Raw genomic sequence first — 13979 nt, 5'->3', positions numbered from 1 at the left:
GATGTTCTTGAAGATCACATCTTCTTAAAGACATTTCAACATTCTTTAGAGGGCATGGCAAAGGATTGACTACATTACCTTGTGCCCAGGTCTTTCACCAGTTGGGATGATTTGAAGAGATTGTTTTTAGAGAAGTTCTTCCCAACGTCAAGGACCATGACCATAAGGAAAGATATTTCTGGTATTAGGCAGCTTGGTGGGGAGAGCTTGTACGAGTACTAGAAGAGATTTAAGAAGCTTCCTGTAAGCTGTCCACACCACCAGGTCTCTGAAAAACTCCTTCTCTAGTATTTCTATGAAGGTCTCAACAAGATGGAGATGAGTATGATTGATGTTTCTAGTGGTGGAGCCCTTGGTGACATGACACCTATTGAAGCCAGATAGTTGATTGATAAGATGACTTCCAACTCCCAACAATTTAGCGCAAGGAAGGATGCTATTGTTGTTAGGGAGTTCATGATGTGGGTACTGGTTCCTCATATGCAGATAGAAAGATAGAGAGCAAGCTTAATGCTCTTGTCAAATTGGTGACTCAACTGGCTGGGAATAAGAATCAGAAGTCTGCAGCTGTTGCAAGTTTATGTGGTATTTGCCCTTCTAGTGATCATTATATTGATGCCTATCCATCTTTGCAACAACATTTTGACCCTAATGTTCCTCAAGCTTATATTACAAACATTTACAACAATAGACAACCACAACAATAAGCAAAACTATAACCTCTCTAGTAACAAGTACACTTTATCTTTTCTCTAATACATTTTATGTTATAAATAATTGCAATTGAATTAGTTTCTTTGCTACATGTTAGTATGTCACATTATAATTAACAAAAAAAAAATGCAATTTTGAAGAAAAGTTTTAAAATTTAAGGAACTCAACTCAATAGTTTAATAAGTATTGAATTAAAATTTTCGAACATTTATTAGACATTCACCGTAATTAAGCCAACATTTTAATATTAGACACAGGACATATCACTTAATTTGTTTAACAACGTAAAATACTAGAAAATTTTATTACTTTTATATATTATTATTATTATTATTATTATTATTATTATTTTTTCTTGAAATTTACAAAGGAATAGAGTACCACTTTGGCATAGGGTTAATAAATCTTACATAAGCTGAACTTTCTATTTCATAAATTCCAATACAGTGGTAGTGGTGGTTGATGATGGAGCAAACGATATGGGGTCATTTGCCGGTGCTGATGAGGGCAAATTCCAAAGAATCTATAGAATACATACTTCAAGCCCTTTGGAGAACTCGAAAGAGTGGTCTTGGCACTTCTGATCGATGCATCATCCAAGACATGCTTCAACTACACAATGAATCTGATCTCGACCCAGTACTCCCTCTCTTTCTTCTACGTTTATGGATACATAGTAGTAGCAATGATCTAGGTTATGTTTGGACAAACTTCAAATGAAAAATAAAAGGCATCTTCTATTAGCAAATTTAGTTTATATATAAGTTAGCTTTTAGATATATTTTTTAAATTTTTTAAACTTTTTATTTTAACTTTTCTTCTATTGAAATCCTTATCATGGTAACACTATCTGCAGCTTCTGGTTTGCCTCCGAATGTTAATCAGGAGGTGTGTTTATGAGAATACTTCAAAGGAGGATATTCCAAAGCTGTTTCCGGACGAAGTGCTGCCTGAATTGCAAAAACTGTTGACACTTCTGTTGCAGAAGTTTCAGCGAGTATGGCAAGAAGATGTGATGAAAGATCAAGTAAGTTGTTTTACTGTATACTTTGTGAAAGTGAGCTCAATTGGGTACTTTAATCTGAGATTAAACATTTAAACTGTATTGTTTTCAAGAATATTGTGCCTAGATTAAAGGCGATGACATGGAATATGGCAAATCTGGAGAAAGGATCAGCAGACCCTGCAGCGGTTATTGATTTGAAGGTAAATACCACCTATTGAACTTGAGTAGAGGACGGACTTTCCTTCCTTCAATGCTCATTTTGTGCTGCTCTAGAATTTAAAGACAAGTGAGAAGTAACAGATGTGCGTATGAATTAAGTCTTCTGGTCTGGCTTTATTATTAAGTAGATATGCATATGTATTGTATGTAAAATAATCAAATGTTGTATTGTGTGATTTTATTGTTTTAACTGTTCCCGTTTCAGCTTCAAAATGATGCTCCATTTCAGTCGGGAGTTCAAGATGTAAAGTTCCAGTTGGCTACAGATTCTATAGATATGATGCTGAAAACCATGCACTGTATTAGAGACCAGTTTTCTACCATGGTAAACATTAGACTGAAGTTAGAACTTTTATCCAGATTGGATTTTATAATGAGCTCGTTATACGTTGTTAGGATGAGGCACTAAATGGGCATTAGCACCAGTAAACCGAAGGAGTTTCTTAGAACTTGTTTTTACAAGGAATGGTATGTTTGACTAATTTGTTGCATTTTGCTTTTAGATTTACTCAGTATGCTTCTTATTGAAAAAATTGGCCAAATTTAAAGTGCTGAAGTACTTGTGTTTCAGAACTTAACTTGAGCACGGTCATCATCAGGATACTAGTCAAATTGCATTTTCCTTGCATGGATAAAATGTTATTTCTGCAAATACAAGAGAATGAGAGGATAAAATGTTAGAATAGGACAGTTGAGCTAATTATGGTTTAGTTAATTGGTCTAGTATCTATCAATGTCTTATCTTACTCGATGGAAAAAACATGAACTTAATAAGCAATGCTTCTGAATTTAAAAGGGGAGTTTTATTGAATTCAATAATACACTGTTTTAGATACAAAATCGGAGCCAAGGCTCCTGCAGAGATGACTTCTCCCCTCATACATCTGACAAAATTGCTTTTTCCTATATAACAGAGTATAACTACAAAGGAACACAACTCTCCCCTTTCACAATAACTTCTTTACAAAGCAATTTCTTTCTGCAACTGTTCTAGCAACTTCTTTCCACAAAATAACTGCGCTCCATAGCAGTTTCTGAGACCTTGTATGTCTTTCTTGAGTATACCTTCCAAATGGCTAGTTTATTTAGGACTTAGATAACTGGTTCTCCTTCCAACCCAACAAAGTCTTGGATTGTATCGTTAAACCTGCTGTAAATGCAACCTTTTCCTGAAGGCAAGTTGGAAATTGATAGCTGTTCTTCCCATGTTGCATCTTCAGCTGGCTTGCCCTTAAATTGAATTAAAAATTGCTTCATTTTCTTTCCTGCATGTATACTTCCTCTATTACTCAACCTTTTTTGGTTCATCTTGCGCTTCTAGTTCAGCCGGAAATTCAGGTTCTATTGTTGTTAGGAATCTTTAGTGTAAGAACCTAACAGTCACCCTCACCATTGATATGCACTCACACAAGACAGAAAGAATCAATCAATGGGTATGTTATTCACACTAACAATCATTGAGTACAAAGTGTAACTCAAGGGCCTAACCCTTCTCACCAGGTTCGAAACTGGTCTGTACAAAGTATACAATTGACTAACTCCCCTCTGACAATATAACAGAGTCTTATTTATACCATTTTTCTGCCTTCTAACCTAAACCTATTACCCATTATGCCCTATCACTCTATAACCTATCATTACACCCCTCTGCGAAACAACCTTGTCCTCTGGAACAATGAAGCTTGAGCCCATTGCATTGTGATGTGGTCTTATCATAGGAAGAGAACCCGTTGGCTATTACCTGTAACTTCATGTCTGGAGGCTTGGATGGTGGCAAATCCTCCTCCACTATCTTCCATTCTTCTCGGATTCTATTAACTTTCAGTATTCTGGTCACTTCTTTTCCAGCATCATAAGCCTTCAGAAAATGGTCTTCAATGTCTTTCAAAGCTTTAAGCAACTCTCTCCCCTTGGCAGGTGTATCATAAATTGCAAGCCCCCTTTGCTCCTCTTGTTTCTCGGTGGCCACATCCACCACTTTCACTGTTTCAACACCACTCATCGCTTGCTCCGCAACCCCTTCACTGTTACTTTTATTATTATTCTCTTCAACACTCACCACTTTGTGCTGAACCGCTTCTCTTTTTACCCACGAAAAGAATGGTTTTTCCTCATCCTCTTCTTTATGGCTGTCCTCGTGCCTTTGTTCAAGTTTGGGCTTTTGAATGCGGTGTCTGAACTTACTTCATTGCCCTTTTCTTTTGGACCCAATTTCCACGGTGGCGCCACGCCCATCGTTCCTTGCTTCGGTATCGCTCTCGGGATCAGCCATGCCGCGCTCCTCACGTGCCCTCACCACACGTTCGACTACCTCAAACAATTGGTAATCGAAATTTGGTGAGAACTTGCCTTCAGCGGTGGCTGTTCTCTTGAAGCGGTCATAGTCACAGAGCAATGTTGACGGATTGGCAAGTGTACCAAATCGTACAAGTAATATAAATGGTAAGACTAAGTATCGTTTCCCAAGGGACTCGTATGGCTTCCTCGTTCGCGTGAATTAAAATAATAAGACTTGAGAAAGTAAAATTTATAAATTGGGTTTGAGAGCAAAAATATTAACATGCAAAATAAAATGTTGATTCAATTGACAAGTGAAAACAATGGATGGATGGATGTTGTTGGGTACTAACAATTTCATCTATTCCACTCTCTCTTACATACTACCCTTGATTATTAGATTGATTCAATTGTTATGTGACTTTCTTAGCCTCCCCTTAACCCGATCCCTCGGCGAAAAGGGCCTAATATCAATTACCGGCTTGCTATCCCTAGCCTCCCCTAGTAATTAATACCGCATTATAAACAGAAGTTAGCGCAATTGATCGTCCTACCCCTATCCCTAGGTGGTATTGCAGAATCAAGAGATTACTCACCAGTTCATGTCATTACCGCACGTCCCCATGTCAATAACGACAAACAACGATATACCGAATGAGTTAAACGATAAAAGCCTTAAGCACANATGATAACCCAACAATAATNAATNNANACATATGGAGANCATATAAATAATCAATAGTTTCAANAAGAGNGNGTATNAAANGATTACANTGAATTCCCCAACAACAATAGGGTTTAGTTCACCATAGACATGGTGAGACTAGATGAAAAATGGAAGAAGAATGAAAGAGCAAACCCTAGAAAAGATGAAAAGGAGCCTAAGCATCCAAGAGATCCTCTCCAGAGAGCAAAATTAGGTCTGGCTGTCTTCTCCTGTCAAAAGAATGACTCTGAATTCGTAGTAGGGGTATTTATAGGTGAGGAGTGCGTCAAAATCAGGCCCAAGTCCAGCGTGCTACCGCCGGGCGGTTTGAGTGTGCCGCCCGGCGGTTTGCCACAACCTGCCGCCACCGCCCGACAGCAATCGCCACCGCCCGGCGGTTTCCTTCGCCACCGCCCGGCGGTTTCCCTCGCCACTGCCCGGCGGTTTCCCTCGCCACCGCCCGGCGGCAATCGCCAGCGCCCAGCGGTTTCTCTCAGCTTGAAATGCTGCCTACTCCTCGTCCTGGACCGTCCGGCGGTTTAAGTGTGCCGCCGGGCGGTACGTCGACTCTTCAAAACTTCATTTTCCTGTTCTTTTCTTGAGTCAACGACCTGTATCTTCAACTCCATTTTCTACTTCTCTCAAATTAGCTTCAAAACAATGCAAAACAAGCATAAAATCGCTAAAAACAACTTTTGACTCTCTCCAGATTCATTTATTGAGTTTTGCTTGATTCTAAGCTCGTTCCGAGTAGTAAAGGGTGTAATTTGGTCCAAATTGACATATGAAAATCACTGTTTTTCAACCTTCATCAAGCAACGCATGCCACTTGCTGCGGCACTGCGTGACGTTGCGCTGAATGTCCAAGGCCACGCAATTCTGGGTGATGATGTTCCACTGCTGGTAGGAGGAGAGTGCAACGAAGCAGTCGACTTCCACCGCTGCGATTTCGTTCACCAGAATGAGCGACTTGATGATGCTCCAATCTGGAGCCTCTAGGGAGCGTGTGCAATGAAACGCACCAGCCGAACCTAAAGCGTTGAGGACGTCATCATCTTAAATCTTCATTTCTTTTTGCCCTCTAATTGGTTCAAGTAGCCCCCCTACCTGGCGCGCCACCCCTTCAACGGTTGTGCCCCTGTTTCGTTCTCCAAATCGCCTCACCATTGCCCCCTTCAGTCCTTCCTAAGAACGATTCTTGGCTTTAGCCTTCCAGGCCCGGACCCAATACCCAGCACTTCCCTCCATGTTACTGTATGCTTGGCGCACTTTTTCTTCTTCTATCACCCCGTAGGTCTCAAAAACTGTCTCCGCCCTAGCAATCCACCCCATAGGATCAAACCCTTCGAAAACGGGTAAATCTACTCTCTTCTTCCCGCTGGGTTGCACTTCATGGCGTCCATCCCCTCTCTCCCCTTCCTCTTCCTCTCGTCGGTCCCAATGTTGGTCGTCTTGGTTGTGGCCTCGACCGCCCAACATCCTTATGATTTCTTGCAATTCTTGTCGTATTGCTGCATAATCTTGGCATATTGCTGCATAATCTGGTCACAGCGCCTCTGTCTGTGCCTTCATTCTATCAATCACAATTTCCTTCACCCCCACACGATTCTGACAGTGTCTCGATCCAGCAGTCAGACCAATTTGTTAGGAATCTTTAGTGTAAGAACCTAACAGTCACCCTCACCACTGATATGCAATCACACTAAGACAGAAAGAATCAATCAATGGATATGTTATTCACACTAATAATCACTAAGTACAAAGTGTAACTCAAGGTCTTAACCCCTCTCACCAGGTTCCAAACCGGTCTGTACAAAGTATACAATTGACTAACTCCCCTCTGACAATATAAAAGAGTCCTATTTATACCATTTTTCTGCCTTCTAACCTAAACCTATTACCCATTATGCCCTATCACTCTATAACCTATCAGTTGCATAGAAGCCAATAGCTTTTAGCTGGAATTCTTTGGCCAAATGGAATACAAGAAGTTCCATAAAAGCGTGGTGCAAGCATAGCTGTCTGTGCAGCCCAAGGTTGAAGAAAACATAATCTCTACTAATTATGTTCCTTATGCTTCTCATTGGTACAATGTTTCATCTGTTTTTGAGTCTTGTATAAATGATGTTTGAGCTGTTTTAGTGTCTCGTCTTGTTCCTTTAACTAACAAGCCACTCAATAGAATGTGAGGCATTTTTTCTGTTGGAAGTCTCACATCGATTAGAGATAAGATCAATTTAGAATATGTAAGTGAGTGTCCTTATAAGCCGGTTTTGTGGAGTTGAGTTAGATTTGAAGTCTACTTCTTAATACTTCCATTTGCCTCTTGAAATGGAGTAGCACACGTGGTTACATGAAAATTGGTATTGTAATAAAATTCCTCCCAAAGTCAGTGGTAAAAACCACTTTTGATTGGCTATCCATTTAATGGTAATAGGGTGAATACATCTTTAACTCTATTCCTCGCAGCTTCAACAACTCTTACCAAAATAAACTTGCAAATAAGCTGTCAGGATCCCTTAGAATAGATTTTGGAATCCAGGAAGTTAACCACCTCTTAAGCCAATAAAGCTGCTATCAATCTTGCTATAAAATGAGTGTTATTTTTCAGAAATGGGTCTATATTGTGCAGTATTAACTAAAAAAATAGATGACCAATTCTTGCTGTGTTAATGGTGTTTTCTTCCAATTGAGATAAATTTAGCGTTACTAACACTTACATTAATTGATAAAGCTTTCTTCAAAAGTTTGTGTATTCTCATGATAACTAGAATTGGGAGAGGTGAGAAAATAATTTAAATTGACCATGAAAGTTCTTGTTATTCCTTTTAGTACTGTTTGTAAAGTGATTACTAAAAATTGAAATTTTGAATTCGTTTTCAGCACAAGTTTAAATTTATGTTGCACGGAGTACAGTACTGGTATCGGATACGGGTACCAACTACAGCATTTTAAAAAAAGGTATAAGTACTTAATATAATTTTTCGAATTATATATATAAAGAAAATAATTGATTATAGATATGATTAAATTTTATAAATGGTAAAAACGTAAAAAAATAATTTACTATTTAACTAAATCAACATGACCAAAACGCATATCTCGTAATAAAAAACTATAATATATAAAGTTTTAACAACAAATATCAAATATGATTAAATGGATATGTTCTAGTTACTCTCACAAGAAGACAATGATGATTGTGAAAGAGTTTCAATGCATTTTATTGAAGCCTAGAAATTGCAACACTATACATGAACCACCATTCTTCTACTTTCAAATGAAGTAACAAATTTTTTTATTGTAAATTTTTTATAGGTACCTGTGCTGTGCTTTTTTGCGTAATTTGAGTTACGCTGAAATCTTTGTCCCCTTTTCTTCTTTCAGAGGTTAAATTGGCTCTATGGTGGAGCTCAACTGAGAACATGAGATTTTGAATACATAATGTTAATGTAATTTAGATTCTCAATTCTCAGAGACTGAGCCTTGGCGTAATGGTAAGGTTTAATGTCTTGTGAGTGCCTAGATACTGGAAACGGCCTCTTTCCTTTTGGTGATAAGACTTCTACCACCCTCTGTACCATATAGATACCTAAACCACTGCGCCACCCATTTTGCGATTTTGGGTTCACAATTCTCTAAAATTTGTCACTCTTGTATATTTGATAGCCCTGAGAACAATGTAATGCCTGTCAAATATTGTGGTTGAAATTTAGTCTGAAATAGTGAAATACAAAGCTCGTGGTGATTTCAATTTGATCTGATATAGGAATTTCTTTTTTCTGGTATAGCAGGAGGACATAGATGACAGACCCAGCAGGGGGAATCAAGATTCGGGCTTCAGCCTCAACTGGCGAAATCATTTACGTAGTTTAGTATTCCCTATATAAGAAAGAAATATGGTTAACAGTCACGCTTTTTGGTTAAGATAATTCCATTGCTATTAGTTAAATTTCTAGTTTACTGGATTTAGCAATTCCCTTTTCCTAGTGAGAAACTCCTTTGGTTGTGGATGGGGCAACCTCGTACATAACTTCCTGCCAGTCATTTTTTTCTTTCTCGCTTTCCCTTTGCATTCTCAAGTTGTAAACATGAAGATCTTTGGATTCCCTTTATGGATTACTTTATTGGACATCAGCAATTTCTGTTTCGATAAACAAAACGATCAACTTGTTCAAAAGAAAGAAGTGTGACCAAAACTCCTGATTATTATGTCATAATTTACACAAAATTTCACATGTCACGGTTTCACCTAACTCAAAATGAGAGCAATAAACTTGCAAAGTTGCTTTTTACAAAGGCCTTGCCTTGCCCTAAGATCTTGTCGTCAGCTATGATGGGAAACAGATCAATTTGTTACTGATGCATGAAGTCGTTCTTGTCGGATGGATGTCAAACCCTGCTGTTAGGAGGCATCGGGAGAACCCCATCAAAGAAATCACCAAAATAGCCACGGGGTTCATGTACTAGCCTTGAGATGATATCTCTCAGCGTGATCAGTCCTTTAAGATTCCCATCATTGTCAGCAACGTAGACCCTATGAATCTTCTCATGGTCAAGCAGTTGAATCAGTTCTTTGATTGTGCAGTCCGTATTGCATGTAATCAGTTCACCTGACATTGGAAAGGTCCCTTCATGCTTCTCTATGTAGCTTCTAACGGCTGTCAGGAAGTCTTTTGCTGTAATAGACCTGTCATAGGGAGAACTTAAAATTAGCATGCCACGGATATAGAACAGCAAAGAAATATGGGGAATAAAGAAGTTCCCAGTTCCTGTCTATCAGAAATTTGATGAAAAACCTATAGTCATGGTAGATTTCTGGAGCAGTTAGGAGGAATTGAACATCTTGCAGGCTTATGTTACCAATTGCCCTGCTGCCACCACCCCTTTTCATCACCGGCAACCCCCCAATTCTCTTTTTCCTCATCAGTTTAAATGCTTGAAGCACTGGTTCATCTTCATAGACCTGAAAACAACGAAAACTGTTACAAAGATGGTAAATATAAAATCAATCCTTCGACTTTAGCTTTTGTTGAAGTTAAATGAAAAGAACTTCTACAAAATTTAATTGCGGATATGTAGATTTTAACTAATGCAGAAAGTTCAATTTATTTTATCTTATTATTTTCTACTCTTACAAAACATGTTTATGAAAAAGTTATCCAAACAAGCCTGGGTGTATTGTGATGGTAGAAGGCATAACGGATTGTAGTTGATATATCGTGACATGTTTTAGTAAGACTTTGTTAGTATATCATAGAGTAATGTTGTAGCAGACGTATACAACATGGAGAGTATAAGCTTAAATTCATAATTTTCCACCATGAATCAGAAATTAAACATAAGACAGTTATCCACCTTTATAATATGATTATGTGTCACCATGGGAAGACCAACTTGAGACAGCTTCTTGGTTCCCCAACTCTCAAACCACTGAAGACCAACACATTCTGCCAACATGTGAATTACAGAAGACTGTGTAATAATGTTTTGAATTCGACCTGCACCTAAGTCCACAACAGGAACACTCTTCATCTTGTACTTGGAAAGCAGCAAAAGCATGGTCAAAAACGAGTTTGATCTCTCCAAAGCGAGAAAGGGGGCCCAGCGGAATGACCCTGAAATGTCATGAACCTGTTTGCTAAACAATTAGCAACTGATATAAATGAATTATAACTAATTAAAACAAATCTGTTAGTAGTTTACATTGATAGGTCCAACACACAACCTTGGTATCCTTATAAAGCTGAGAAGAAGTCAGATCCTCAAAAAAATTTCCTGAGGTTGTCATGGCAGATTCAAGGCCTAAGGTTTCGTGTTCAAAAGCAGAAGTTATTCCATTGACAGCAGCCGAAATAGCAGATCCACTGGATGGACTCCTAGGAGATGTGGGATCAGACTGTCAACAGCATTGATTGTTATATTCAAAGCGTGTGAAAAAAAGAATCCACTAAAATCACTTCGATATCAACAAGGAAACACATCATTTTTCAAATAGTTCATGATCCAATTCAACATTTTCTTCCAAGAAACTATCAAATAAGTCTTCTACCCAGAACCGAGAAACAAAATTCACATCACCCCACCAGAATATTTAAATAATATAAACATGATACTTGCACTAGACTCAATTAAACGGTCCTTTTAGTATGTTCTTGCTTCCTCTACCAAATTTCTCACTACTGAGCTTTCCTAAATTAGATCCACAAATATGTTATTTACACATCGCTTTTCTTACGGCAACTTTTTTCTGTTGGAGATTAGTAGTAACTAATTAATCAAATTGACATACCAACCTGATGCAGAATCCATACAACAATTCCAGCAAACTCGACTATTCCTATGTATCTGTCGATCCAACTAGCATCTTCAGGTGCATCTACATCCACCACAGGTGCACTGAGAATGTTGTGTTGTGCAAGCAATTTCACTGCTTCTGCTAGACTTGTATCTGATTTTATCTCAACTTCTGAAGACACAAAATCGTGAACCAAAAAGCGTTACATTTTGTGTAGAATTACAATCTTTCTCTTCCTGTCAGCTGATCCAAAACACTCTGTGTTCGTCAGTGCAAAACATTTGCGTAGCTTGTCATCAAATACTAGAGATTAATTTTTCATGTGGGTATAATGATTATACTATAATCAAAATCTCTTTTTTAATCCCTAAGAATCAAGGTTTTAAAAATTATAAGTGCGAGTAAAGTATTAAAAAACTACAGACAAATACAATTGATGTTGTCACAATTACTTCCAAAAAATCTTACCAGGCAAAATCCCAGTCACCCTTTTCCTAAACTTGGTAAAAATTGATAACTGAAGTGATATGAGTTGAATGAGTACCTTGATTTGAAGGAGGTAGAGGAAAGGCAGAGACAGGGATGCTCTCAAAGCAAGCATTGAGCTTCTCATCAGGACTCAGCTGTGCCTCCTGAACGTCCCATAGATCCTCCACTCTCAACCCCACCTTCGCCTCTGGGCTCCGTGGACTTTCTTCCATTGTCACCATAACTCTCACTCTTTCTCCAACACCAATCCTCAAAAACTAATCTTTACACATCCCCATAAATAGCTCAACAGAAGAACACATAATCTACTACTACTTCACAAGCTACTTTCCATACACCGAATATCTCCACCGCATGATTTAAAAACTTGGAACACAATTCGTTGACTTAGGAACATGAGAAAACGTGGAGGAACACGATGAGAGCACACAAGTGTTTGTTGTACACGTAATGTCTCATTGTCTTGTCCTACGCTGTATAGCGACTAATCACCGAGCTTATCCAAACTCTATTATATTTTCGGCACACGTCCTCATCCAACATACCACTCTTACTGCTAATAACGGTGTGCGGTGCTATCATGCACCATAGGAGCTTCTCACATTACTTCCTTTTTCTAAGAGCTTGATTTTAGTTTTAGCTGTTGTTAACTTTTTTTTTCTTAACTATACTATTGATGTACCATATTTTTTATTGTGCTATTTATTATTTTAATTACCTTTTTCCATATATTTTAAAACATTATTTCCAATATTTTATTTTCTCGGTAAAATTAATTTGTGCACGCTTTAAAAACGTTTTACAATAAAGCTTTTACAAATTAATTTATATATAAACTAATTTTGACTTGTAAAGAAATTAGTTCCATTTCTTTTATCTTTTTGCTTGAAATTGTTTATTATATATATATATATATATATATATATATATATTTGTATAAAAACTAAAACAAGTTAAAAAATCTGTGAAAATTAATATAAATAATTTGAGTAATTTCTAAAAACAAAACCAAAGACTAATTAATGTTATTATATATTTCATTCAATTTTATTTTTTCCTTGAAACTTAGTTAAGTTTTGTGTAATTTTAATGGACAAAAAAGTTCTACTATTAGTTTTGTTAAGCAATGATTAATTTATTTTATCCGAACAACAATGATTGATCTCATTTATGAGTCACCATTTATATATATCCTTTCTTTACACTAAAGAGAAGATAATGAGTAGGATATTTATTGTTGGGCAAGCGGCTGATAGGAGAAAAGGGAAAATGATTGGGACATTCACTATTCATTAAGCTGACTCGATAATATGTTATAATTCTTTTCTTCCCCAAGGGTAATGATACTTTGACAGTGAGAAATTTTTGACATCACGTCATATTTTATGTGATTCACGTGTTTTAGAAAATAAAATGATAGAATAACATAGATTTATTGTGAAGTGTAAAACAAGTGGCAGATTTAAAGATGTTCTCTTAGTGTTAAAAGGTAGCCTAAACTATTCAGTTATTTGTACATTACTACTACTTTCTTTTTTGCACCATCTTTTAAAGAAAAGCGTTTCTTTCGAGATGAACTTCGATATAAATGTGTTTTTAAATGATAATTAATGAATTTTATTCAATAAAATTGGTTAAAAATAAAATATGGAGTTCAAAACAAGTGGCAGATTCAAAAATGCCCTCTTGTACTAAAAGTTAGTCTAAACTACTCACTTATTTGTACATTGATCCCAGGCCTGTTACTATACATTGAATCTATGTCATTCTGTCATTTTATTTTTTAAAACACGTTAACTATCCAGAATGTGACACATGGCAGTGTAAAAAATTTGTCACGTTCTAAGTGTCAAAGTATCATTACCCCTCCTACAATTCACTGATATTATTGTTGTTCTTATCCAACTCCCCAAATATCTTGTTTCCAAGTAAAAGAGGAACTAGTAGTAGTTTAGGTTGTATGTGGAAAGGAAAGTCGTTTTTTTTTTTCCGATGCATCTCAGTTAAAAATTTCCTTGCAAAAAATGTTAAGTAAATTAAAAGTGGAACTTTTATATCTTAGAAGCACGTGACATGTTAATATATAAATAAATTAATAATGAAAGATAAGACCGTAATTGCGTTGAAAGTATTTTAAAATAATGAGAGATATCTTACGAGTTTAGAAAAATAATCAACTTTATATCTATATAAATAACAAATTACTAACGGAAAAACAAAAATTCTTCTTTAAGAAGTATATATATATATATATATATATATATATATAT

General features: G+C 36.8%; 2 protein-coding genes across 15 annotated transcripts; one reads left to right on the top strand and one right to left on the bottom strand.

The window, feature by feature from the left end:
- Nucleotides 1-1113: 1113 nt before the first annotated feature.
- Nucleotides 1114-9059, top strand: LOC106752749. Of its 14 annotated transcripts, none has more exons than XR_002666682.1 (7): nt 1114-1353; nt 1571-1741; nt 1831-1920; nt 2145-2264; nt 7806-7883; nt 8310-8419; nt 8717-9059. XR_002666682.1 is itself a non-coding variant. In XM_022777257.1 (6 exons), exons 1-5 carry the CDS (start codon nt 1177-1179, stop codon nt 7875-7877), a joined length of 630 nt encoding a protein of 209 aa, XP_022632978.1. In that variant the 5' UTR covers nt 1114-1176; the 3' UTR covers nt 7878-7883; nt 8717-9059. The 14 variants fall into 14 exon arrangements, 9 of the variants coding, with proteins under 9 accessions (XP_022632978.1, XP_022632979.1, XP_022632977.1 ...); XR_002666683.1 differs by having other exon boundaries at nt 8714-9059; XR_001375163.2 differs by lacking the exon at nt 8310-8419 and adding an exon at nt 2336-2407 and having other exon boundaries at nt 1118-1353; nt 8717-8777.
- A 43-nt stretch (nt 9060-9102) lies between these two features.
- Nucleotides 9103-12162, bottom strand: LOC106752748 (SNF1-related protein kinase regulatory subunit gamma-1-like). Its single transcript, XM_014634497.2, has 6 exons — nt 11765-12162; nt 11219-11391; nt 10651-10821; nt 10281-10556; nt 9722-9888; nt 9103-9612 (listed from the first exon to the last, which is right to left on the bottom strand). Exons 1-6 carry the CDS (start codon nt 11928-11930, stop codon nt 9315-9317), a joined length of 1251 nt encoding a protein of 416 aa, XP_014489983.1. The 5' UTR covers nt 11931-12162; the 3' UTR covers nt 9103-9314.
- Nucleotides 12163-13979: the final 1817 nt, after the last annotated feature.

The sequence above is a fragment of the Vigna radiata genome, unplaced genomic scaffold, assembly GCF_000741045.1.
Source record: "Vigna radiata var. radiata cultivar VC1973A unplaced genomic scaffold, Vradiata_ver6 scaffold_43, whole genome shotgun sequence".
NCBI classification, from domain to species: domain Eukaryota; kingdom Viridiplantae; phylum Streptophyta; class Magnoliopsida; order Fabales; family Fabaceae; genus Vigna; species Vigna radiata.
Note: the sequence above shows the minus strand (reverse complement) of the source record. Positions and strands in the feature narration are given on the sequence as shown.

Bases quoted from the DNA above. Each gene is read 5' to 3' on its own strand.
- LOC106752749 (XM_022777254.1), top strand. From the start codon at position 1,177: ATGATGGAGCAAACGATATGGGGTCATTTGCCGGTGCTGATGAGGGCA. The intron at 1,354-1,570 runs GTACTCCCTCTC...CACTATCTGCAG, and splicing joins ATGAATCTGATCTCGACCCA to CTTCTGGTTTGCCTCCGAAT. The intron at 1,742-1,830 runs GTAAGTTGTTTT...ATTGTTTTCAAG, and splicing joins AAGATGTGATGAAAGATCAA to AATATTGTGCCTAGATTAAA.
- LOC106752748 (XM_014634497.2), bottom strand. From the start codon at position 11,930: ATGGTGACAATGGAAGAAAGTCCACGGAGCCCAGAGGCGAAGGTGGGG. The intron at 11,392-11,764 runs GTACTCATTCAA...TTGTGTCTTCAG, and splicing joins TCTACCTCCTTCAAATCAAG to AAGTTGAGATAAAATCAGAT. The intron at 9,889-10,280 runs GTGGATAACTGT...CGTTGTTTTCAG, and splicing joins CACATAATCATATTATAAAG to GTCTATGAAGATGAACCAGT.